This window comes from Mustela nivalis (genome assembly GCF_964662115.1).
Source record: "Mustela nivalis genome assembly, chromosome: 4".
Taxonomy (NCBI): domain Eukaryota; kingdom Metazoa; phylum Chordata; class Mammalia; order Carnivora; family Mustelidae; genus Mustela; species Mustela nivalis.
Window position 1 is genome coordinate 63,247,506 of NC_139023.1, and position 25,194 is coordinate 63,272,699.

At 57.6% G+C, this 25,194-nt stretch overlaps 1 protein-coding gene across 3 annotated transcripts in view; it reads left to right on the forward strand.

Moving 5' to 3' along the window:
- Positions 1 to 455: 455 nt before the first annotated feature.
- The window catches only part of WFS1 (wolframin ER transmembrane glycoprotein), a 29,980-nt gene continuing 5,241 nt past the window's right edge, over positions 456 to 25,194 (forward strand). Inside the window, exons 1-7 of one of the 3 annotated variants that reach the window (XM_082727358.1) lie at positions 456 to 651; positions 7,638 to 7,873; positions 16,431 to 16,513; positions 17,089 to 17,233; positions 19,055 to 19,225; positions 20,697 to 20,777; positions 23,242 to 23,387. In XM_082727358.1, the coding sequence (XP_082583484.1) occupies positions 7,642 to 7,873; positions 16,431 to 16,513; positions 17,089 to 17,233; positions 19,055 to 19,225; positions 20,697 to 20,777; positions 23,242 to 23,387 (858 nt within the window). In that variant the 5' untranslated portion in view covers positions 456 to 651; positions 7,638 to 7,641. Of the gene's footprint in view, positions 652 to 916; positions 1,003 to 7,637; positions 7,874 to 16,430; positions 16,514 to 17,088; positions 17,234 to 19,054; positions 19,226 to 20,696; positions 20,778 to 23,241; positions 23,388 to 25,194 lie in introns of those variants that run through there. The other 2 variants (XM_082727357.1, XM_082727359.1) reach the window with 2 other exon arrangements.

A 25,194-nucleotide genomic window follows, 5' to 3' on the forward strand; every position in this document is an offset into this window, starting at 1 on the left:
CGGCTGGGATTAAGGGGTCTAGCGCACAGCAGGCCCTCAATTGTTAGTTAATACTGCAATAGCAGTGATTATAAATCTGAAGTTGGGGGCCCTGGGGCCAGAGTGGTGGCTGAAAGGTGGCCTGAGTCTTGTCCAAGAGTTCAACCACCTGTTAACTGATGGAGAAGCAAAGGGCCTCCCTCTGCAACTGAACACCTTGCGGGTGGGGCGGGGCGGGGCGGGGCCAGCACGCGGTGGGCCGGGCAGGGGCCGACTCGGCTTGGAAACTTTCGCTGTGGGCGGGTCGGACCCGCCCCCCGCGGGGCCCTCGGGCCCGGCTACACCAGGGGGCGGTCCGCCGTAGCCAGGCGAGGCGCCTCGTGACTGGCGGAGGCACGAGATGATTGGCAAGCTTGCCGGCCGCACAGCGGACCGAGCGGGCGCCGGGTCTTCCGAGACGCATCGGGAGTGGAGCGCGGCCTACGGCCCCGCCCCTTTCCCCGCCCCTCCGCGGAGGGCCGCGCTCGCCCGCTCCCTCAGCTGCTCGCGTCTCTCCCTCGGCCCGGCGTCCTAGCTCCCGCCTCTAGGTGTCCGGCTCCTCGCGAACAACTTTGCCACAGGCCCGGAGGCCCGAAGGCGTCGCAGAGTAGCGTGCGGCCCACTCGCGGCCGGGTGAGTTCTTCGGGGCGGGGGACGGCCGCGCGGGGGACTGGAAAGGGAGCCGGGAGGCCCCGCCCGCCTCGGGCCTCAGTTTCTCCATCTGCGCGGCTGCCCCCAGGGCTCCCCGCACAAGGTCCCCAGAAGGCGAGGGGCTGGGGTCCCGCCCGCACGACGACCCCCGCGGCAACCCCCGCCGGGGCCTGCGTTGGGACTTCCGGGGGAGGGGTGAGCCCCCTCGGGAGTCGCGGAGCCCCGCGCGCGGCGGGCACCGAGCGGCCAACGGCCGTAGCCCCGGGGGGCCCGCGGATGGCTGGAGGGTGGCCGGAGACGCCCCACCCTGCGTCCCGCAGCGCCAGTCCCGAGGTGCCCCGTCATGGCCCTTCCCCCGCGGCCGTTGGCCGGACTCCGCGGCACCCAGGGCGGCCCTCGGTGCCCGCGGGGGCGGGTTGGGGGGATCGGCGGGGGTCCGACCCACACCGGGGACCAGGCCCACCGGGGTGGGGGGGCAGCCCCTGGGTCAAGCTGAGGCCCCCACCACCCACTTAGAATCAGTGCGGGGCTCACTGTCCCCGGGGCTGCTCTTAGGTAAGGGGACGGGCAGAGGCAGTACCTCTCGGTCCCGGCTCGACTCCGGTGAACCCGGCCCTTGGCTGGCCCTCCGCGCCATGAATTTCTATTGTGACAGATGGAAACTTTCTGAGGAATCTCGCCGGGCCCTTTGGGATGTGATGGAGCCATGTCCGCCCCGCGCAGTGCTTGTAGTTGATGCTGAGAATTCCAAGGAGCTAACAGTTGTACCAGATTTACACTCCCCTCCCCCACCCCAGTCTTACAGGAGTGGGAATTAGAGCCCCAGTGGACACATGATGGAGCTGAGGCTTCCTGGGGTTGAGTGACCTGTCCAGGACCGCACAGAGCCTGGGGAAGCCTTCCGCCCCGGGTCTGCATTGAAAGCAAGCCCTGTCCTGCCTCTCCTCACCTTGGACAGTGACCCTGGCATTTGGCCTGTTTGTGAAGGGCTTTCTCTTCTGCTAGGATCTGTCACTTGCAGAGTGCCCTGGGGACCTCTGTGCTGGTCGCCTGTTCTTACTGCGGCCCTAGCAAGGGTGCCATGTCAGCAGAAGCCCAGAGGCCACGCCTTCCACTGCCCGGTCCTGGCCCTGTGTCTCCAAGGGGATGGGCTTCTCATGGGAGCCCCGTGGTGTCTGACCAGAGATTTAGAGGAAACTTCGCTTATAAAACCACTCCTTTGCTGCACCCCTGCACCCCCACGCCCCCAAGCAGATGGACCTTTGAGCACAGGGAAGGTTGCTGGGAGACCACATCACACCTTCTCTCCCAGGATGGAAGACTGGGGGTGGGGGGAGGGGGGCTCCCTGCTCACGCTTTCCCAGCCCCTCCTACACCAGGGCTCAACCGGCCTTGGGGGCCGGTCAAAGAGGAGACTCCAGCTCAGTCCTGGCCCCCGCTCCCAGAGGTGCCTGAGCCCTAGGACAGAGACCAAACCCTGCTCTGTGATGGTGATGATAAGAATCCTAACAGGGAGGGAACTTGATGCTTTATATGGCTCTCGCCCTCTCCCACGTCCCCACCTCAGAAAGTAGCACTGCTGTGCTGGCCCCCAGACACAAACCAAGTCACCCTCTGCTCCCCCACTCTTCACATTCAGTTGGCAATACTCCTGTCTCTCCCAGCCCCAGAGCTGCAGTCAGATGCCTGCCCTGGACCAGGCCTCCTTACCTTTCCCCAGATGGTCACCCAGCCCCATCCCTGGGCTCCCCATCCTGTCCCCTGTGGTTCTTTAATTGTCACCTCCCTGCTCAGCACTGTCCTCCCAAACTCCTTCTGGCCCTAGGGTCAGCTCTGCCTCCAAAGTCTGGCATTCCTTCAGGCCCTTGGGACCTGCCCTTGCTGCCCACACAGCCTTTTCTCTCATTCCTGTGTCCCATCCCCAGCGGTCACTTCCCAGCCACCTGCATCTTCCTGGCCACACGGCTGGTCACTGTCCCTCCACTGCATTTTCTACAGGACAGTCCCCTGTTGGAATACCCACGCTCCTCCATTCCTCTTTCCTTCTACCCTCACCTGGCTCACACCCGCTTGACTTGAAGGCTGAGTCAAGACCTCTTTTCCACAGTCCCTCCCCTGCCTTCCAAAGGCTAGCAAGACCCCCTTCCCCCACTGGGTGTTTGCATCCCAGATGCTGCTTGTCTTTGTAGTTATCTGTTTAGGTGTTGGCTCAGAGCAGGTGTGTAGTACGGACTCGGCCATTCAGCATACGCTTGTGGCTGTCCTTGATGAAGGACTAGGGCATTCCCAACTTGCCTCCCACTTTGTTTCTATGAACTTGGCACATCGAGTGGTGTCGGAATGTTCCTTGGTTTGGCCCTTAATACTCTGGGGCAAAAATAGGTATCTGGGAGCCTCCAAGGGCTTTCTGCCCTTGTCTTGAGGAGCAGCCCTCTGCCAGAGGGCTGGGCCAGGCCATGATGGAGCAGACACTCCAGATGCTGGGTAACCCCCCCGGGGCCCTTTCTTTCACTTAGAGCTCAGTCACAGGCAGGTTGTAAAATATATTTTGTTTTCGTTTCAAATACCTTATACGTTTATTATAGAAAATTAGGGAAATATAATCAGAAAAAAGAATAAAATAAAACCACTCATAATTCCTCCACCCAGAGAGATCCAGTATTTTGTCTTTCATCTTTTTCTGTAGGTAGATGCCGTTTTCATTCTAAAGAGACAGGATAATTCTCATGCTGCTTTAAATCTGGCTTAATAGTGTTATACCAACATTTTCCTTGACCCTAAATGCTTATTTGTATATGGGGTCATGGGTAACATCTTTGTAGGATAGCACTGTGCCGAGGGGATGTAATGTTCTTAACTCCCCTCTGGACGGTGCCAGAAAGTGTGGCCACGTTAGACACCCTCGCGTGTGAAACCTGTGGGCATCCCTGCTTCTTTGCCGGGGCTGGGATTCTAGTGTGGAGGCTCCGGTCAGAAGGTGCTGGAGCAACTTTAAGCCTTCCTGTGGGGGCTTGTTTCAGAGGTGGGGCTGCCCCTCAGCCCGGGGAGGGGAGCAGAGTGGGGCCAGATTAGAGCGTTTGGGGCAGAAGGCCACACGTGGCCATTCTACTCCACGTCTCCCTAGAGGCACAGTCCCTGCAGCTCCTCAGCCGAGCTCCTCAGTGTTGGTATTTTGTGTTTTGATGGGATAAAAATATGCCTTGGTACTCACATGGAAAGAATGCCAGCCACTTTGCTTTTTTGGTCTTACACAATGACGGGTTCCAGGCTACTGCTGGGGCCATCAGCAGGCAGTGGGATTGGTGGCCCCCTAGCAGACAGTTTGGAGGCGTCTTGGAGCTGGGACCGAGGCAGGTAGATGCTCCCTGTTTGCTTTCAGGGTCCTGGGGTCTCCAGGGTGGGAATTGCTTGAAGTCACACAATAAGGTCCCCTAAGCTTGTTGCCTTCCCGAGAGGAGGCTGTCCCCATGTACCCTGCACATGAGATCCGGGATGCGTGCCACGCCAGGCAGCAGGTGCTCCAGGGTAAGGAGACGCAGCCCCTGCCTGCAGGGCTCGCAGTATCCCAGGCAAGAGAACGTGTAACAGCAGGAAAGGTGGGACCGCCATGTGGGTCCTTCCACCAGAATATGGTCTGTGATCCTCCCTGTGACCCAACCCTGGCAGTGAGCTGTCTCGTTTGTAAATAATAAGCCCTTTTCTCCCTAAAGGGCTTGAGCAACTCTGAGACCCTGAAAATTAATTTTCTTTTACTCTTCCATTCTTACTAAGCAGAGGTTTTACTTAAAACAGTTATTTTTACTGTTGTATGATATGCCTAATATTTAACCCACAGGCCACCCAGAACCTGTGGTTCCCTGTGGTTCCTCCCAGAATGTGTTTTTCAACGAACCACGCCCTGGTGTAGCACCCGGGAGGACCAGCTTGGGTGTGCTTGCTTGCTTGGTTGTTTGTTCATTTTAATGTTTTATGGTTTGCAGATTATTTTCTCTTCTTTCACACCCCTAATCCATGGCACCCCTTCATGGGAGGTGTTTTTCCCATTTTACAGATGAGGAAACTGAGACACAGCGAGATTTAGTGGCTGCAGGTCCTGGGACTCACTCCCCTTGTCATGTGTTAGTAAAATTGTGTCTCATTGGCTAGAGATAACACTGTCCCTGGCCTGGGGTCTCCTGGTAGAGGATGGTTCTACCTGAGATGGGACTCAGCAGAGGCAGCAGGGACACTCCCAGGAAGGAGGCACGTTGGGCCCCAGCACTGGAGGAGGAGGGCTCGCTCTCTGCCAGAGCACCGGTACAGGCCAGATAGCAGCTCTGGGAGGGGCAGGGAGGGAAGGGAAGGCGTGACTGGGGTTGGATTGTGAGAGGCCCCTTTTTCAGAAACGGGCTTTGTGGAGTTGAATTCCAGCTCTGACACCGTGAGCTGTGTGGCCTCGAGCACGTATCCTACCTTTCTGGACCCGCATTTCCTTGTCTGTGAAACAGGGTGAGGATTGAAGGCAAAGCCACCCATCTGCCTGTCACACTGGCTAGTGGCGGTACCCGGCTCCCAGCACTGTGTGCAGCCCCCCACCCCCGAGAACATGCACTGAGCAGAGCACAGTCCAGATATTACATCCGTTCCTTCTGCTGTTCCCAACACAGGTGTGGCGGTGCAAGTTGGCTCTTGTCAAGGCGAGCTGTGCTCTGCTGTTCTGAGGAGATGGCTCTTGATTCTAGGGGCAGCGGGCCATGGGAGGTGGCTTGGTAGGATGTGGCCCTATGTGGTCTGAAGAACTGACGTGTTGGCTATCTTGGGTCAGGGGGTGGGTGTCCTGTATGACTTGGTTCCGTGTGGCTTGTCACCGCGGGTTTCCCCGGCCCATTCCTGGCTACGTGCTCGCTCTGGTCTACACGTGCAGCTGAATGGCGAGTTTCATAGAAGCTGCCTCTTGGTTGGGTTCCCTGAAGCCTGCACTTTGGAAACGGCACCGAGCAGTGCGTTGATTTCCAAGCAGATTCATGTGGCTCGGCTGTGTTCTTGGCTTGCCCTTGGGGGATGTTTTAAAATAAGGACTCAGTGTTTCAGACGGAGGAATGTCCAGATTGAAATCTATGGGGTTGTTTGGCGGACACAGATCCCATCTTCAGGATCCACTGTGGCTGGGGACAGGGCAGACCTGGTTGTGCAGCCCCTGGAAACAGGCATGTGGCTCCTGGGGCCACTGCAGCTCTTCTTGTGACAGTCATCTCCAGAAACATCCAGGGGGCCCCTACTGTGGCAGGCCTGCTGCTTGGCGCTGGGCGTTTGGGGATGCCTGGCCCCCGTGTGCAGCCTGTCCTCTCATCTGGTCCTCATGAGGCCCTCTTGTGAGCTGACTTGTCCCATTTACAGTGGAGGAAGCAGAGAGGGGCATGGCCCTGTGGCTCAGGACCACAGAGCTGGGGGGCCTGGGGCTAGATCTCCACATGAGCAGCCTCTCCCTGCTCTGCGCTCGCTTTCCTCATCTCAGTGAAAAGGATGGACGTGGCCTTGAGTCTGGGGAGGGTCATGGCATCTTTTTGGAGTCTAAGGAAAAGCCACCTGGGTCCCCTATCCAGTGCACACGTCGTCCCGACAGTTTCAGGGGTCTGTGTCTCCTGAAGCCCATCCGGGCCCCCAGGTTGGGGATCCTGGGGCTGGGGCTTTCAGCTCCATTGCGTCAGTGGTGGTTTCTGCCATTTTGCTAATCAGCACATGAGGTCCCTTTTACTGACTGACTGAGCCCTTTCCCTGTCATAAGAGGGCTGTAGAAGCACCAATCTCTCTAGTCTGTTCCAGTCCATTCTCTGTTCTTGGGCACCTCACTCTGCCTTTTACTGCGTATTCATGTCTGGTGGCATCCAAGTCTGGTGGGTCTTGTCCTGTCTTTCAGGCCTCCCATGGAGGGCTTTGCTGTTGGGCTCATCTGTCTAAATCCTGGCTTCATGGGTTTTTTGCCTCCCCCATTCCTGGCTCCCCACCCCTTTCCTCCTCCCCTGCATCCAGTCCTCTGTTCACTTACCTGCTAACATTTAACTCTTACTCTGTGGTTGGTTCCTTCTGGGAACTCTGAGAGGTCATCCTTCCCCGCCTCTCTCCTGGCTTGTGGTGAAGGTGATGACCCCTGGTGGCCTTTGGTTTGCAGCCGCACCTCCTGTTCCATGCTCTGTCTTCACATGACATTCTTCTCTCTATGTCTCTGTGTTCCCCTCCTCTTCTCAGGACACTGCTCATTGGATGGGGGCCCATCCTAATCCAGGATGATCTCATTTCAAGATCCTTAATTACATCTGCAAGTAGGGTCACCTTCATGGATTGGAGGGGGGACATATAAGGTGGAGTCCACGCTTCAGCTCCCTGAGCCAGGCACTGTGCTCAGTGCTCCATGCGGATTATCTCACTGGACCCTCACAACTTTGCACCATCCCTGCTGCTCAAGCAAGGACACTGAGGTCACAGGGCTTAGTGCCTGCTGAGGCAGGGGACTTCGGGCCTGAAGACGTAGGGCCCAAGCTCATGACTGCGATGGGGCCCGTTGAGCCAGAGGCCTTGAATGGATTTCTTCCCTCAGTTTCCTCATCTGTGAAATGGGCACAGTCTTGGGGCTGCTGTGAGGTTGAGTGAGATCTCATACAGAGCATGAAGTGGCCCTCACCCCATTTCTTTTCTTTACTTTTTTTTTTTTTTTTTTTTTTAAGATTTTGTTTATTTACTTGGCAGAGAGAGACAGTGAGAGAGGAACACAAGCACACAAGCATGGGGAGTGGGAGAAGAAGAAGTAGGCTTCCCACCCTGGGATCATGACCTGAGCCAGAGGCAGACACTTCTCGACTGAGCCACCCAGGCGCTACTCCCCCCAACCTACCCCCGTTCTCTTTTCTGTTCCCTTTCTGCCCAACACTCGAGGCCAGAGCAGGCTGGGCCTGGCCGCCCTTGTGTGTCTGACCCTTGGTTTTTCTTGCCAGCAGGATGGATCCTGGTGCGCCCCCTGCCAGCCCTTCTGGCCCACAGCCTCCTCCGTCGCTGCAGCCCCAGGCCCGCTCGAGGCTCAATGCTACTGCCTCGTTGGAGCAGGACAAGAGTGAGGTGCCCCGAGCTCCTGGACCCCAGGTTGGCCCTGGACCAGTCCTGGGAGACACAGCTGCCCCAGCTATGGCTCGGGCCCCGAGTGCTCGGAGCCGAGAAAGAGCAGACCGAACAGGTAAGGGGCTGGGGCTGGAAGCCAGGTGGGCAGCAAGTCCCGGGCCCAGGTGCCCTGCCTGGTTCCTCCTCCTGTGGGCCGGGTCCCTTGGGCTCCCACCTGTGCAGTGAGCTTTGCTCTTGATGCATGGACTTGGGTGGTAGCAGAAGTCACGTTTCCCTATTTTATTTACGATCTGATGGCTCCAGCACTGATTTGTGCACTCTCCAGGCTGGTTCCACACCAGGCACTGTGGAGTAAGAGGAGTGAGAGGAAGACTTTCTCCCCCTACCCCAGCCCTGGTCCCACACGGTTCTTGGGGGAGTCCATGTGGTCTCCTGGCCATCATGGCCACTCCTCAGGGCCATTTGGCCAGGGAGCTCTACTTGGTCTGGGGACTCACGTGGCCACTCCCCTCAGGAGCCAGCTGCCACCCTGGAATGCACCTAGGCCTGGGTCCCCAGTGCCCTCGGGATCATCTTCCATCCCCAAGCTGGACTACAAAGGGCTGCCCTGCTCCCTGGCACTCTGGGGCCTCTTCAGGTTTCTGCTCCCCGAGGCCTTCCCCAGAGGCACCTCCCAGGGGCAGAGGTGAGCTGGTGTGAGGACCAGAGTGGGACAGGACAGTTGATCATGGGACCGACTGCCTCGCTGACTCTCAGGCAGGGGTGCTAGGGCTTGGTCCATCCTCCATCCACCTCCTGCCCACTGAGCATGGCCCTGAGTGGCCATGGGTGTCACAGGTGAATCCAGTCTGGAGCGGAAAAGTGAGGGCTCAGGGTGATAATGGTTATGGGTCTGGCCTGTGATGGAGATACGCCAGGAGGAAGCTGCATGCAGGACTGGTCTCTGGGTTGGAGCACTGGCCTGGTCTGAGTGTCTTCAAGCTCCCGGGACTCCTGTGGGTGGAAGGAGCCCCAAGCCTCTGGCTCTGATGTTTGTGGGAAATGTCACTGGTACTGGCAGTGTTCTTTGTGGTACTTTACCCAAGGCTTTCCAGTATGCTGGATGTCTTACTCTCAATGGAACCATCCCCGCAGTGTAGACTGTTCCCTCTGATGACAGATAGGATTGTGCAGTCCCCTCCTGAGCACCAGGTCCCTATCTCCGAGCACACCAGCACTGGTCCACATTCTCTGGGCCTGCCCCCATGCTTCCCCACCTCCCTTTGCCCCACCCAGAATGTGCCTTCCTCCTCTCTCCCTCCCCCTGCTGAAATCCTACCCATCCTGAGGGCCCCACTGCCTCCTAAACTTCCTGACCTTGACCCACAGCAGGAAACACTGTGCCATCCTCACCTGACGTGGGTGCCTATGCACCTGCGTGTATACACACACATGCAGGCATGCATGCACACACACACACAGTGGGAACAGAGATTTCCCGAACACTGTTCTTCCTTACTGTGTGAGAGGAGTCTGATCCGTTCGGTGCCTTTTCTGTAAAAGCAATGCTGCTTGTGGACAGTTAAATGGATTTTGTGATTCACTGTGTTGAAACCGACAACTTATAAAATGCTTTCAGCAGGTGACTCCAGCGCCAGTTCTCCAGGAATGTTTCTCAGCTGGGACTCCCTGGAGCGTGTGTCTGTCCCCGTGGATTGTTATGATTGTCAGGGCCCTGAGTGGCCCAGGGAGAGCCAGAGACAGGTCCGTCTTGGCCCAGGCCCTTGAGCCATGTGCCTCTGAGGGTGTCAGGAGGCCACACTGAGCCCATTTCTGCAACTGTAAAGCAGGCACAACCATACCGGCCCCATGGGGTCACATGGGGATCACACCAGTGCCAGGACCATGTGCCTCGAGGAGACATTCCTCAGGCCCTGGTGTGTATGGGAGCGTGCATGCTTAGCACGGGCCCCTTTGTCCCCTGCAGGCACCCAGCATTGGGGCCCCGAGATAGCGGGTACTTTGTGCTTCATGTCACCAAGCAGCCTGGCCCCCTGTTCCTTCACGGAGATCCTCTTCAACCCTCCTAGAAGGGGCACCCGCTGTTTTATGACCCCCACCCACCATGAACCTCTTTGGTGACTGGTCTTCATATTAGCTCGGGGCCATGTGTGTCTGGCTTCTGTGTGCGTGCCCCAGATTCCTTCTCTCCCCCAGGGAGGCTCATGCCGCACATTAGTTGTGTGCACGTGTGTGTCGTGTGTGTGGTGGGGGGGTGCTTTCTTGACCGCCTCCCCTGCCTCGGGCAGGATGCTGGGCCTTCTCTCCCTTAGTCCCAGGCTGCTGAGAGGAGGCTTCATTCCGCCAGGTTGTCTGGACGAGTTCAGGAAGGCGAGCCCCCACTGCCACCTGATCACCACCCCCTCCATTTCTCCAGCTCACCCAGGCTTTGTCGTGTTTTCCTTCCCCCAGAGAGGCTTCTGCGTAAGATGCCCAGCCCCGGCTTAGCCGTGCCACCTGTGCAAAAGCCCCCAGCTCGCGATAGGCACCTGCTGTGCACATCTGTGTGTACCATATGGCTGGCCCTGTCTTCAGGACTTTCCCTGGGCCACATCTGATCCCCTCACAGTGACCGGGGGGGTGGGGGTGCTCTGCTGTTGCCCCACTTAGAGGTGAGGAAACTGAGGCATAGACTTGCTCAAATGCCCAGCTGCTGAGTGATGGGCCCACAGGTGACCTGAGGCCCCTTGGTTAACACCAGACCCGCCCAGCAGAGATGGAGCTGTGATGGAAGCCGACTTGAGTCTCCCCTATGCATTTCACTTGGGCCAGTGCTTGATTCATTCCAGAAACTCACCCGCTCCTTGGGCACTTTTGATCTTTGCATCTCCTTGAAAGATCGCCATGTTCTCTGCTTTGTTTCCAAGGCCTCTGGGCAGACGAGGGGTCCTGACCCTGGATTCCCAGCTACAGATGCCTCACTGCTGCAGGGCACAGAAACCAGGGCTGGAAACACACTTGGTTTCAATCTGAGCACGCAGACTGTCCTTGGAGGGCAGCATCAAGCCCACAAGTTTCGGGTGGGAGTCAGGAAACAGCCGAGGGCTTTGTTTGCCTGCCGCCCGACAAAAGACAGAGAGAAGCAGGCCCTGGCAGTATTGCCATCTTGGGGTCCCAGACTCACATCCAGGCTGTGCTGCTCTGGGGGTCCATCGCCGGTCACAGGCAGACACAGCCTGCCCTGCTGGCCCTGCAGAACCCAGAGCACATCTGCCCAGGGAGGGGCTTCGTGGGCCTGTGTTGGATCCCTCACCTGTGCATCTGCAAAGGTGTAGCGAGCCCATTAGGTGCCCACAGGTCGCAACAAGCATGAGTGTGGAAGGAACGCTTTCCGTGCCAGGCCCCACTTTAGGTTCTATCTGGATTAGCGTGCTTGCTTCTCCAACATATTGGAACACCAGCCGGTGACCGTGAGGTCGAGATTTGAACACACTCAGGGACTTTCTGCTTACCCGGGAGGCCGGAGTGGGGAGCTGCAGGTGGTGTGCCCAGTGCTTGGGGCTATCTCTCTAGGGAGCCCAGTGCAGAACTGAAGCAGAGACAGCTGGGCTGGAAACCCTCGGCTCATCAGCTGGCCCTTAGGGTAGTCTCTGGTGAGGCTCAGCCCTGCCCCCCAGGAGCCCTGGGCCTGGGAGAGCCAGAAGCAAACAACCGTCCTGGAGGGCAGGCTCTGTGCTGGGGACAGCTGATGTTATGGAGACCTGGGGAGCACGAGGCACCCTTCCTGCTGACCTCGGTGGGTGAGGGCAGATGACCAGCAGGACTGCCAGCACCGTGAGGCCTCCCAGCTGCAGGGCCACAGCCTCCCTCTGGGAGGGATCCCAGGTGAGTACATGAAGAAGTACCTGCACAGTGTGGGGCCGTGCTGGACTGCGGGCTCCAAGACTGATGGCCCCCTGGGAAGGAGTCAGAGTACAGGGTTAGGAGGTCAGCCAGGCAGGCCCTCCAGGGTCATGATAAGGAGAAGGGTGTTTGGGAGAGCGTTGGAGGGTCTAAATGAGAGGAAGACATGTTCTGTGTCACATTAAAGAGGAGGCAACCCCAGCTGCCAGCCAGAGTGGTGGCCGAGGGGCAGGTGGAGATGAGGGTAGAGGAAGCAAGGCTGGCCCCCAGATCTCTGGCTGGAGCCGCGGGAGAGTGTGGGGGTTCAGAGCTGGACCGTCAGAACTGATGCCAATGTGGAAGTGTGAGCAGGCACAGAGCGTTGAGGCCCTGCTGTCCTGGGGACAAGTCACAGCGATAAACAGCTCAGGTTGTTGTTCTCTGGTCAAGGTGTCAGCCATTGACAATCCAGAGACTTTTCCACACAGGTTATTTTGTCCTGACCCCAGTACAAGCGCAAGTCCATGTGGTAGCCATGCCTATGCGGTCACCTCATCACTATAGGACGCCCTGTCGTGAGCTGCAGGGTGGCAGGGTCAGGTGGTTTCCTGAGACCTTTGGAAAGTTGGCTGTGTGCCCTCATCAGTTACCTTTAACCATGGACTTGTGTTCCAAGCCTCAGGCATCACTTCTTCCAGGAAGCACCACCCCCCGATCAGGACTGATGACTTCCAACACCTCCACAGCCCGCACTGATAAAATGTGACTATGCTCGCCCTGCCCGTGGATGGGCCTTGAGGGCAGCGGTCCTGCCTCCTTCAGCTTGCTGCCCTTAGCACGTGGGCAGTGCTCAGGAAACAACCCCGTCCTGGGCTGTCAGGAGAGTGGACTCCTGGCTGGATCCCCCAGCTAAGCTTGGCCAGCCCTGGGCAGGGGTCGTTCACCCTGTTTGTTCATGAGTACGAGAATCAGCATCCCAAAGGCTAATGACACAGCTCCTTGGTACAAGGTGACCCCCACCCCCTGTGTGTGGAACACCCAGATGGTGAAGGACAACCCGGCCATCCCGTGTGTGGGACAGCCTCTTGGTGCAAGGCGCCTACAAGGACAGACGATGAACCCTTGGCTGCTTTTCACCCTGCCCTTCCCTGCAGCTGCCAGTGGCGGGCATCCTGGGAGGACCAGGGAGGACAGGTGGGAGTGAGGAAGGAGCTGGCGGTGGCCGCGGGAGGACAGGAGCATTGCACCATCCTCCTCCTGCAGGTGTCAGGTGGCCCTCCCCTTCTCAGAGCTTCTGGCAAGCTCTCAACAATTCAAAACTCCACTTCAGCAGCGGATCCGGCCAGCAGCCATTGGGAGCAAGGGTGCTGGCTTCTGTCCTGCTCCCGCCATGTCTGGGAGAGCTTCGTGCGCACGCTTCCTGCTCACGGCCCAGGGTCCTGATGCAGTCCAGAGTGGGTGTGAGGCTTGCTCACCCACCTTCCCCCTTTCTGCAGAGCGGCCGCCGGGGTTGAGGGCTTGAACTTGCTGTGCAGTCATCGTGCGGAACATGTCCTTATGTCCCCGTATTGGGATTTGCAGAGACAAGAGTGCCATGGACCCTGCCCCCCCTCCTTCCCTTGGCGGCCCCCTTCCTCACCCTTCCATCCTGCACCGCTTACCCAGCCGCAGGGTCCAGTGCAGTGCTGGCAGCTGGACTTGTTTGGGTCAGACCCACCCCCTGGACAGAGTGTCCCTGTGAAGCCCGGTGGGAGCTGTGAAATACCACGTCCCAATTGTAAAGGAAAATGGCAAAGGACCCCGCCAGGGAGAGGGGACAGCTCCAGAGAAGATCAAGGGTCACATACCAAGTCAGCAGGGCACACGCACGGCTTTCTAATGTGGGGAATCTGTGGAGAAAACAACGGAAAGATGGGGAAGGGCATGGATGTGGTTCTCCCGTGGGCTCTGGCAGAGGCGTGCAGACCTGCCCAAGGCCAGCATCTCTGGTTATTGCTGCTTGGTGACAGGAAGCCTTTCAAAAATGAGTTAGAGTCGGGACCCCTCCAGTTGTGAATGACACAGAGACACAATATAAATTGACATAAGCCAAAAAAAAACAGGTTGAGAGGAATTTCTTAGTTCCAGGATCTGTAGAGTATACAGCATGCTGGTTTCAGGACTGGATCCAGGGGCTCAGATGCTGTGATCAGCAACCCCAGCTCTGCTTTCCCTCATCTCACTTGGGTTCTCTCACTGGGCGGCCCTCCAGGCCTCCCCACTGGCATCCGTCAGCTGAGACCTAGTGGCAGGAGGGTGCTGGTTTCCCAGAAGTTCAATGCAAACCCCAGTGGCCTGGCCTGGGTCTGTGTCCAACCCTGAAACCCAAGTACCATGGTCAGGGAGACGGGGGCACACCCCGCCCCCCACCATGCAGTGTGGGTGAGGGACAATGGCACCAGACCTTGATGACCAATGTAGGGAACGGTGGGTACCCAGACAGGACATCAAAGTGCTGGGACCAGAAAAAACCAGGAATGCAGGTTGCATGTGCAAGGAATAGTGTGTTTCATGGTCCTTGGTCCACACTGCCTCAGCCAGTTCTGGGGGGTTATGACACTGGCCAGTCAGCCCTTGGCCTATGGGAAGGCTCCTGCTTACATGGAAAAAGCAAGAGCCCTCTGACTGGTCTGCAGCATGGGCCCAACATTTGAGTAGTTGTAGAAATATTTCTACCAGTGCCAAGTGGGACCTGGAATCACAAAGCAGGTGTGGCATATGTTTCAAGGAGGTTCTGTCTACTGGGGAGACTTCTTGAAATGCCAGGCTATGAATAACTTCCATGAAGAATTAATCATGGCCAGCATCTTCAGCCAACAGATGTATGCTTGAATCCTCTCTATTCTGATCAGAACACAGAAAGAACATGGGCTTGCGAGTTCAGTTAATCAAGAAAAGTTTTGGAATTGTGGGAGGTACCCGGTGGGCCCTGCAGTGGGAGGTGCAGTGTCAGTGAGCGGCAAAGGCCCTGGGGTCAGCCAAGAGGAGGGAAGTGGGGAGGAAAAAGAAACCCACATTTTGGGAGTGCCAACTCTGGCCCAGTCATGTAACACAAAGTGTCTTGTTCTTCATAACCATCCTGTTGGTTGGATATTAAAGACGGTTGAAAATGACCCTGGCTAGGTCACATGGCACTTTGAGGCTAACGGCAGAGTCACACACAGGCTGGATTTCCCTCCGTGTGCACAGTCCTCCCCAGGAACCCATGGAAGGGACTGTCTTGCAGTCTGCAAGCTTTGTGCTCTCATGTTCAAGGACAGAGTGTGCATCCAGGGGCTAGAGGGGGTGTGACGGGGGCCAGAAGGGAACAGTGGCACCAAGGTCCTGGGCACGAGGGAAGGATGTACATGCTGAGGCCACACTGGGCAGGGGCCCCAAGGACCTTGGCAAGGAAGCCCAGTCTGATCTCAGGGAGAAGTGACCTAGTATCTTCCAGCCATCCCACAAGAGGGCTGCAGTGTGTACCTGAGCTGTGAGGTCTTAAGAAGAAGCCTAATTCCTCTGAGCTGACCCTGGTCCCCCGTGCCTCTCCATCTTTGCACCTGAAGGCTACGCTGGCCCAAGCCATGGCCCGGCCTCCTCCAAGAGTCCTGTGTCCTGTGGACTCAAGTGCCCAGAATGCAGGGCCTGGTGGCACTGGTGGCTGCAGAGCCAGCTCCAAGCCTGGCAGAGCTGGTCCTGGGAAAGGCCTGGATGAACCCATCAGGAAGGCTGGTCCTTGAGTGATGTCACAGGAGACCATTTTTGTTTCCAGAGACTTCTAGAGAGTGAGAGGCTGTCAGTTCTTACTAGGCACCTACAGTAGAGTCAGTAGCGGTATGTCCCACGAGTTGCTTGGAGGTGTCTAGGACCTGCCAAGGTCGGGTGTGGGGCAGGACGGAGGCCCCCGCATATTCGTTGTATAAGGCAAAGACAGACACTGGTAAAAAATAAATAACTCTTAAATTTTTTATCGTTAGGCTTCCTATTGCTGGTAAGGTTGTAAAGTTGGTGTATTTCCATGATACTTTTGTAACTCGATAACTTTTTAGAAAGTAGACTATAGTATGAGCTGTATGATGTTTGGGCCCTTGGGCCTAGTAACACACCTGAAGGACTGACTGGGAGAATGACCCGAAAAGAAAATATATCCACAGAGTGGTTTTGTGGCTTTGTTTTATAAAATCAGTGAGTGTTGGGAATAATGCAAAGGCCCAGCAGAGTGGGGGAGGCCCAGCAGCCTGAGCATGTACCTCCCACGGGTTTCTGAACTGTGGGAATGGTGCCTTTCACTGGAGAGTAACGTGGGAAGTTAATCATGATTCACTGTCATAAATGTAACCTATATGCGTGTGTGTGTGCATTCCGATCGTGGCCTCCAGAACTCATGTGCGTATAGATGGCAGTCTTGGAAAACATGGATTTGGTTTGTCTATTGGGGCACAGGTGTTTATTTAGGTCAGGGGCTTTTCACGCCGGAGTCCTAGGATCTTTCTAGAGCCCAACTCAAGCAGGTCTGAGTTCGGGGGTGAGGGTGGGACTGGCGTCTATGCTCCCTCATCCTCGTCCTTCCTGCTGCTCTGAGCTGCTCCCTTCTGTAGCAGTCTTGCTGTCCATGTTCTGGGGCTGTCTGCATCACTGGAAGGCAGCGTGCTAGCATATCTGTCTGCGTCTGACCTGGATTTTGACAAGCTGCCCTGGGTCTGAGCCCATTATTGTAGTCTCCTCCACTCCCAGACAGACAACAGGGACCAGCCTCGTGACATTCTGTGTGCTTTTCTCCTGTGTGAAAGGGCCCGTGAGGGGAGATGTGGAAGTGCCCTTTGAAGAAGTCTTGGAGAAGGCCAAAGCAGGGGATCCCAAGGCACAGACGGAGGTGAGGACCATGTGTCAGTGGGAAGCTCAGCCCACAGGCCCTGCACAGTGGCCCTGGGGGAAGCCGGTGCTGTGTGAATGGGGAGCAGGGATGCCGGGCCCCTGTTTGCTGTGTTCCCATGTTCTCTGTGTCACTTGCCTTCCACCACCTCTGCAGATCCCATGTTCTCACCCATGTTCAGCTCACTCCCCATCTTGCCCCCCCCTCCTCTGGGATGCCTTCCCTCCTTCCTGTCTGCCCTCAGTGCCCCTGCCCCCCCACCCCATCTTCTCATCTGTGAAGGGGGGCCCACACGCTCAACACAGTTTTCTGAGGATCAAGGGCCCCGAGGGTCCCACAGGCCCTGCTGTGCTGAGGGCAGATGCCCCAGGGGCCCCAGTCCCACCCCCTGTCTTCCTGGCCTGGGCGAGCCGGGTTGGGGAGGCAGGCTGGCCAGGAGGACAGAGCAGGAGAGGGTCGGGAAGCCCCAGTTTGCCTGGCTCTGGGGAGCAGGTCAGGATCAGGATGCAGAGCAGGAGCCCTGATGCAGCACACGGGGTGCCGCAGAATGTGGCTTGACTGGGTTCTTGCTGCAGGTGGGGAAACACTACCTGCAGCTTGCCGGTGACGCAGATGAGGAGCTGAACAACTGCACCGCTGTGGGCTGGCTGATCCTTGCCGCGAAGCAGGGCCGGCGCGAGGCTGTCAAGCTTCTTCGTCGGTGCCTGGCAGACAGGAAAGGTGGGTCCACAGGAGGCTTGGGCAGGTGGGTCTGAGGGAGGCTTGGGGCAGGCACAGCCCCTGAGGGACATGCACTGCTTGCTAAATCAGCAGGTGTAAATTTCTGTTCCATTGTGGTTTTGTTCCGAAGACGTTGTTTCCGGAATATGACATGGGATGTTCAGCTGGTAAAGCCACTGTCATCCTCTTCGGTCTGTGTTGGTCTATCGGTAGATCCCTTCTGGGTTCTAATCCAGATCAAGGAGTGCATCGTAGAGCCTATGGACAGTCAGCTTCAACAGGGTATAGTAGGACAATGTGACAGTGGCGCAAGGTCAGGATGGAACTTCTGGGGCTGACTTTGCATCCAGTCTGGGCTGAACGGCTGGGGGACCATAGGCCAGTGAAGACCTGCTCAGGTGCGATAGCTGCCAGGAAGCGAATTGGTGTGGGGGTGTGGGGACCAGTGAGACATAGCCTGGCCACACGCGGTCACTTACTCCATTATCCTGCGGCCATGGAGCAGTGTGCTTCTGGAAGTTTCAGACCTCAGAGAAAAATGGAAGCCTGTAGCGTGTGTTATAAAGTATTTTTTTAATGATTTTCTCCAGATGGTGGAAGTGTTTTATGGATATTATATAAAACTTGGAATGTATAGAAAACAAAGATACAAATTACCCATAACCTTGAAACCCAGAGAAATGCTCTATAGTTTCAAGTGGTTTTTTTTTCTGGTTTTGTATCAGAATGTTTTTAAGAGTTATGTATTATATAGAATCTTCTTTTTTTTGGAAATGGGACTGATGCCATTGGAAACACAGAATTGAGGCTTTCTGTCCGCCAGGATTTCTCACCAGTCCACCCTGGGAGGTGCACTGACACGCCGGCGGGGGCGTGTCAGTGCACCCACACCCAGCAGTTCCCAGAGGCCAGGAGGGAGCCCGGTCAGGACCAGGCCTGAGGACATGTGCTGCAGAGGGCCGTGGGGGGCCCTGTGTGCCCTGTACCGCCCCCACCCCTTTTTCACACCGAGTGCTTCCTGATCTTGAGAGAAATGTGTGCTCAGGTGGAAAATTTGGAAGATGTTTAGAAGGGAGAAAAAAATTCTGTCCCCCCTCCATCTCATGTCTTACTGCCCTTGGTTGGCGGGGCGGGGCGGGGGGTGGGTGGGTGGGTGCTAATGACCCTGACAGTGGAGTTGAAGGGAGAAAGATGGCTGTAGGCCAGCCTGTGAAACCTGTGCCCATCTCTCTCCATGGAGATTCTCCATCTCCCTGGGAAAGGGCCGGTGGTGCAGGAACCGGATTTCCCAGGTGCCTCAGGAGGGACAGCACCCAGGCTGATAACTGTGGTTACCGGTCTCTGACTCCCATGGTTCCCTGTCGCTCTGCCTGTCTCTGACTTCCCGGCCTGGGGCTGGCCAGGACGCCCCTGTGCCTTGGCTTCCCATCTATAAATGAGGGAGAGCCGTTCCTATTCCTGAGGGTGTTGGTGAGGAGGAAATTGGACAGGGAAGTGGGCCAGGAGCACAAGAAGGTCTAGCACATGCCTGCCTGGGGGGTCGCTGGGAGAGGCCTACCAGGCAAGGGCCCCGGCATGTGCTCGCCCACAGGCTCACCCCGGGGCGGGTCCACTGAAGAACCAGGCTGAGCTCCGATCTGGAGTGTGGGTCCTAGCAGGGTTTTTGGCGAGATGTCATTTTGGGGCAGATGTCTCTTCCTGCCCTGGTGACCCGAGGAGTCCCCTCCCAGGCCCCTGCAGGTGGAGCTGGTCAGCACTCGGAGCATCGCCAGCGGCACCCAGGCAGGCGGGACGAAACCAGCAATGCCTCTTGTCTCGTAGGCATCACTTCTGAGAACGAGCAGGAGGTGAAGCAGCTCTCCTCCGAGACGGACCTGGAGCGGGCCGTGCGCAAGGCGGCCCTGGTCATGTACTGGAAGCTCAACCCCAAGAAGAAGAAGCAGGTGGCTGTGTCAGAGCTGCTGGAGAATGTCGGTCAGGTCAATGAGCACGGTACGAGAGCCTTTTGGGCCCCGGGCCTTCCCCAGGGAGCTCGTGGGCTTCTCTGGGGGAGTTCTGCAGGGCTTCCCTTTGGCAGCCCTGCGGAGACTCCAGGAGATCCCAGGGATCTTTTTGTGGGTCTAGGCCCAGGGAGGGTCCCTCCTGGGGTGTAATCCTGTTCTTGAGGTCTCCTTCCCAAGCCCTGCCCGAGCTCTGGTGCAGTCCGCTGGCAGAGCCACAGGTCTTGTCATTTTCAGGGTGTCCTGCTCCTCCTGAAGGGACAGAGCCAGGGGAGAGTAACACAGATGCGGCAGGGACCTGGGTCCCTGAGTCCCCGAGTTTCCAGGAGCACTGAGCTGACTGTGGCTCAGCCAGCCTCCCTGAGGCAGGCCTCATCACCGGCCTCTGCAGCCCTCCCTCAGCCTTCTGAGCCACAACCAGCCCAAAGGACAGATGGGGCAGAAGAATGGGCGTCCCCAACTGGGTGCGGCCTCTCTATCGCCCTGGGGCCAACCTGACCTTTCCTCCCCATTACTGGAGGAGCACCTGCTTCCATCTGTTCAGGTGTGATTTCTGCCCAGGACTGCACCCAGCCCTCTCAGGTCCACCAGGGCTGGGGCCCTTCGCCCACACAGTAGAGCAGCAGAGAAGGCTGTGGGGTGAACAATGTGCCCTTCTGTAGTTTCCTGGTAGGACCCCTGCTGACTAGAGCCTCCAGGCACTAGCCTGCTGTCTGGGCCAGGGCTGGGAAGACTATGTGCTGGGGTCAGTGGAGGTGTCCATGAGGCCTGGGTCGTGGAGGGCAGCACCCCGGAGAGCCATGCTTGATGTGGTGAGCTCAGGGCTGCCCCTGGGGAGCCCCAGAGCCCCCGCAGTGACACAGAGCAGCCCCCATTTGCTGTCCCCCAAAACCAGGCCACTTCCATGGCCCTCAGTCTCTCTGGGTCACAGCGCCTCTTCCCTCGTGTTGCCTCACTCCTGCCTGACCTGACCCCGCAAAGGCACATTTGCTGGAAGACTTGAATGCTCGACGGATATTGGGGGTGTAGCAGGCGGTAGATGTTGACAAAAGGGCAGAATATTTTAGTCCAGGCTCAGCACTCAGCTGTGAACAGACTCGTTGTGGAGCCCCTTCCAGTACCAGGGCTGGGGAGATAGGGAAGGCCTGGCCTCCGGAGAGCTCAGTCTTTCCCAGAGGAAAATCCTGCCAAGGACAATGCCAGAAGAGATGCCTGGGGACTGTTGTGCTGATCAGAAACTGATGTGTCTGTTGCCCTGGCTGCGTTGGTAGAGGGGACAGCTGTACCCAGCGGGGGCCGAGAGGTGGCTGTTGCTGTCCCCATCAGAGGCTGCGTGGAGGCCCCAGGCCCTGTGGTTCCCAGAGTTGAGGGATGCCACATGAGCACATGTACCAGTTTCTAGAATGTTGCAGAGCATGCTGAAACAGCCTGCTTTGATTCTTTCTCTGCTCTGTCCTCTACAGATGGAGGGGCACAGCCAGGCCCTGTCCCCAAGTCCCTACAGAAGCAGAGGCGGGTGCTGGAGCGCTTGGTTAGCAGTGAATGTGAGTATGGTCTCCCATCCTGCACCCGTGACCCCCTTTGACCAAGCCATTATGCCCAGCACCCTGGGTACCATGTCTACTCCTGGCTGTAAAGTCCGGGCATGGGGCTGTCTGTGTTCTGGGCAGTGGGATCTGGAGCCTGCCCAGTAGGAGCTCACGGTATGAGGGAAAACAGACATAGGACAGGACAGTAGGACAGTCCTCACAGGACAGAGAGACGGGGGTGGTGTGGGACTGCATCCACATGCCTGAGCAGGTCAGCAAGCGTGAGGAGGCAGTCAGCCCCTGAAGGGCAAGGGGAGGGAACCGCACCCAAAGACCCAGTGAGGGGGCACCCAACAGGGAGTGTGGGGACTCCCAGAGCATAGGCTGTGGAAGGTGAGGAATGCAGAGTCGGGATGCACGCAGAACTGGGTGCCTTTGGGGCATCCAATTAGGAGAGGTCCTCAATCCATGTGTAGCTGCCCAGCTGCGTGGACAGACTCTTGGTCTTGGTCACCAAGGAGGCAGCAAGAGGGACCTAGGGTCTGCTCCATGCTGACAGGTGGCCCGGCTCCTCCCCTAACTCTGCCACCCTCCTCATGACCTCAGGCAGGCCTGGTTTTCCTCTCTGAGCCTCAGTTTCCCCTTGTGCACAGTGAGGGGAAGATTAGAGGGGCACACACCCCTTCCCACCAGGCTGGTGAGCAGTCAGTCCGTAAAGTGTCGTTGGAGCTCTGGTGATGCCATGAATCCTGAGTCTGGCTTTCCCAGGGCCTCGGGCACGTCGGGGGCACAGATTTACTTTCTTGCTCTGTTCAGGGGATATAAAGCGGGGTAAGACACTGACATGGAGAGACACCTGTGGCTGGTGGGCTCCAGAGGAATCCAAGGTTCTAGATGGGTTTTAAGTACAGAGGTGCTGGGGGTCTGACTGTGTTTGGGTTGAGAGACGCCTCTGGACAGAAGTCGAGGAGGGCTGGTGCCTCCTGAGGAGGCTCAGCAACGCCTTCTCTGCCCTAGTCCCCTTACGGTTAACCACTCAGAACGTCCCTGTGCACATGGTAACTGCTAGAAAGTCCTAGAGTCCGGGGGAAGACTGCATACTCTGGGCTCAGAGGGATGGGTCTGAGGCCTCTGGAGGTGAGAGCTGGACAGAGATGTGGCCTTTCCAGGCCTCCATGATGGGTGTGAATGGTGCCATCCAGGGGTCCCTGCCTGGCTGTCAGCCAGCCGGGCCAGCCTCCCCTAGGGTGCGGGCTCCCGGACCCTCCCCACCGGGACATTCAAAAAGCCTGTAAACATGGGCTTATTCCTCTCACCTCAGGAAAAAAGGTATGAGACCCTCTCTGGACCCCTCACTCCCGTAGCAGCCACCCTGTTTCTTTGTTCCCCTTGCTAACAAAGCTGGAGGGGGGCATCTGCAGTCACCATCTTGGCTCCCCTCCCCACCTCCTCGTCATCCCACCAGAATGGCTCTGTCCAAGGCACCGGTGACCCATCCTCAGACACCGCTGTGTCCACACTGCAGGCCTTGGTGGCCAGTCTCATGGTCTCAGGCCACCAAATGCACAGCCTGGCCCAGGCCACTGGGCCCTGTCTTCACCGGCTCTCTCACATCAGCTCAAGCCACACGTATCCACCTGCCACTGCCATCTGTGCAGGACCTGCCCCAGGCTACCCCATCTCATGGTGGCCTGTGGTCCGGGTGCAGCCCTGGATGCCTTCCAACCCCCATGTTAGCACACAGCCCCTTACCTGCATCCCACCCTCTTCCGGGGTGCTCGCCTCATTCCTGACACGGTTCCCTCTGCTCTTGCTGCTGCTTATTGATTTCTTCTGATGATCGGCTTTGGTCCCAGTTTCCCTAGTGCCCCCAGTGCCCAGAACACAGCCTCTGCACAGGCGGCCCCAGCAATGCGTGGTGAGTGATGGCCCCGCAACTGGCAGCCCGCTTATGATGTGATTGCTGGGTTAATTCGCTCACCGTATCTCCCCAGCTGCCCTCTGCCTGGAGGACAGTTTTGACATGGAAACGACCGTGGCGAGCAGCCAGCCTCGTCTGGCCTTGTTGAGCATGACCTCACTAGCCCAGGAGCCCAGCCTGGGGCACACGCTGGGTTCATGCACAGATCCCAGGCGTTGCCAGTGCTAGGGCCAGGTCTCTGGCACGTGGTCGGCCCTCAGTGGCTGCATACTGAGTGGAGGGGTCGGTAAGTGGTGGGGCTGTAGGGTGGCCGTCAGCAAGGCTGTGAGAAGCCAGGGCTGAAGGACGGGGCAGGAAGGTAGCTGCCAGTTCTGCTTAGGCAGACCCTGGGCTTGAGTGCGGAGGAGAGGGAAGTTCAGGGGAGGGACAGCGTGTCACCAGACAGAGAGCCGCTTCCTCCCGAGCCTGCTTGGCCTCCCTCTCCACTGGGCCCCAGCCACCTTCGCTGCCTGGTGTGGCTACGTGGGGTGACCCTGTGCCCCTCTCTGTTTGGCCCAGCTAAGAGCTACATAGCGCTGGACGACTTTGTGGAGATCACCAAGAAGTATGCCAAAGGCGTCATTCCTGCCAACCTGTTCCTGCAGGACGATGATGACGATGAGCTGGCGGGCAAGAGCCCCGAGGACCTGCCCCTGCGCCTGAAGGTGAGTGTGCTGGAGGGCTCTGACCACTAGGGCCCCCACCTGCCCTTCCACATGCCATGGTGCTCTCCGGAGGGGTATATGGGAGGCCCCAGTGTGACATGGGAGCCTTTGGGACTGCACAGCTTGTCGGAGGAGGCACACTCTGTACGGATGGTCCCTGTGGTCATTCGCTCACCACACCTCCCCGGACTTCCCTCCCTCTGCCTGGAGGACAGGATGTGTTCTCCCAAATGGGGCCTTTTGTGGGCATTCAGGCTCCAAACCCAAGGGCACTGTCGAGAGCGGGCATACTCAGGAGTGACGGGTGAGCCTTCCTGAGTCTTTCTGGGCAAAGTGCTCCGGGCAGCAGGGTGCCACACGCTGGAGTCTGACTTTCACTTAGACTTTGTCATTTTGAAAAATGATCCATTTACAGCACGGAATGGAGGTTGGTTTCTCAAAGATGCCTTCCCCCAAAAGCAAAGTGCTAATGTTGGGAGACCGCAAGGATCCTGCCAGGGTAGCTGTTCACCTAGATCTGCGGGGGCAAGGAAGGCACAGCAAGCTGTAGGAAGGGAGGCAGCCTGGTCCCGCTGGCGGCCAGCAAGCAGCAGTAGCAGTGAGGAATGAGGGCACACAAACAAGGGATGGTGGGTCACAGCCCTGCTGTGACAGCACTCACTCTCGGTTCCATGGTTGAGACTTACAGTGCAGGTGGTCTCCGTGGGCCATGCCACGCTCTCATGGGTTCCCACATCAGCTCTCCCACTTTGCAGAGCGCACCCTGATTTCCTCAAGCGTGGCTGCCTGACCCAGGCAGGTCTGTCTACACAAGGGGCCCCGAGCAGACAAATCATCGTGAGGCCCATGGCGTTAGTTGTCTAAGAGGCCCTTGTTCTGAGCTGAACGTGTATGAGCAGGAGCGTGTGTGGACCACCATCAGTGATACAGACGGGCAGGGGATGGCCCGGCCACCAGCGGGCAGGAGTGGCAGGGACAGGAAGTGTGCCAAAGTCCCCCCAGTGGAGGCAGCTCGGTATAGCCCTTCCTGGGAGCCTGGCTGTGGAGGCTCAGATCGGGCACCCTCCAGGTAGGGAGGCTGACACAGAAATGGTGCATGGAGATGCCACAACCCAGGGCGGCAGGCATGGAGGCCTCACTCAGGACCCAGGGTTGAGGGATCCCCCGAGGACAGGGGCTGTGTCCAGGATGAAGTTCTCAGCCACAGGCTGAGAGGACCCAGGAACTTGACCAAGGGAGCTCACAACTTTATTGCAGGTCCTCTCGGACAGGCCTGGGTTAAGTGTGTTCACAGACGGATGCTGTTAGTTTCCCTAGAAATGCAAGAGAAGGAGGGTGGAGTGCTTGTTATGGTTCTTGGCCAAGAGGAGGCCAACGAGGGTCAAAGGTGAAGGGGTGAGTCTGGGGAACTGCAGGCAGGTTGCATGGCGGGGCTTGGTTGCTAACAGTGCCTGCTTTCAAGGCAGCCTGGTTGGGATGGTGAATTATGTCACCCTTCTTACAGGTGACAAGCTCAGTGCTGTCAAAACTTCTGAGAGTCCTTTTTGGGAAAGAGATTTAAAGTATTCTAACAAGAAGTACACAGGGTTCTGTTTTCTTTTAGTTTCTGAAGTTGTCAGAGTACTTTGATGCCTTTACAGTTTGTCTTGTTAAAAGGCTTTTGTGAAAAAGAGATGATGACTCCTGGCAGGCGTCTCTAAAACCCAAGGCTGTTTCAGCTTTTCAGAGCAGGAGGGAGGGCACACGCTCTGTCTTCCTGCCCCCGTGGAGTACTAGGTGCCTCTGAGCGGCCGGGACTCCCACGGGC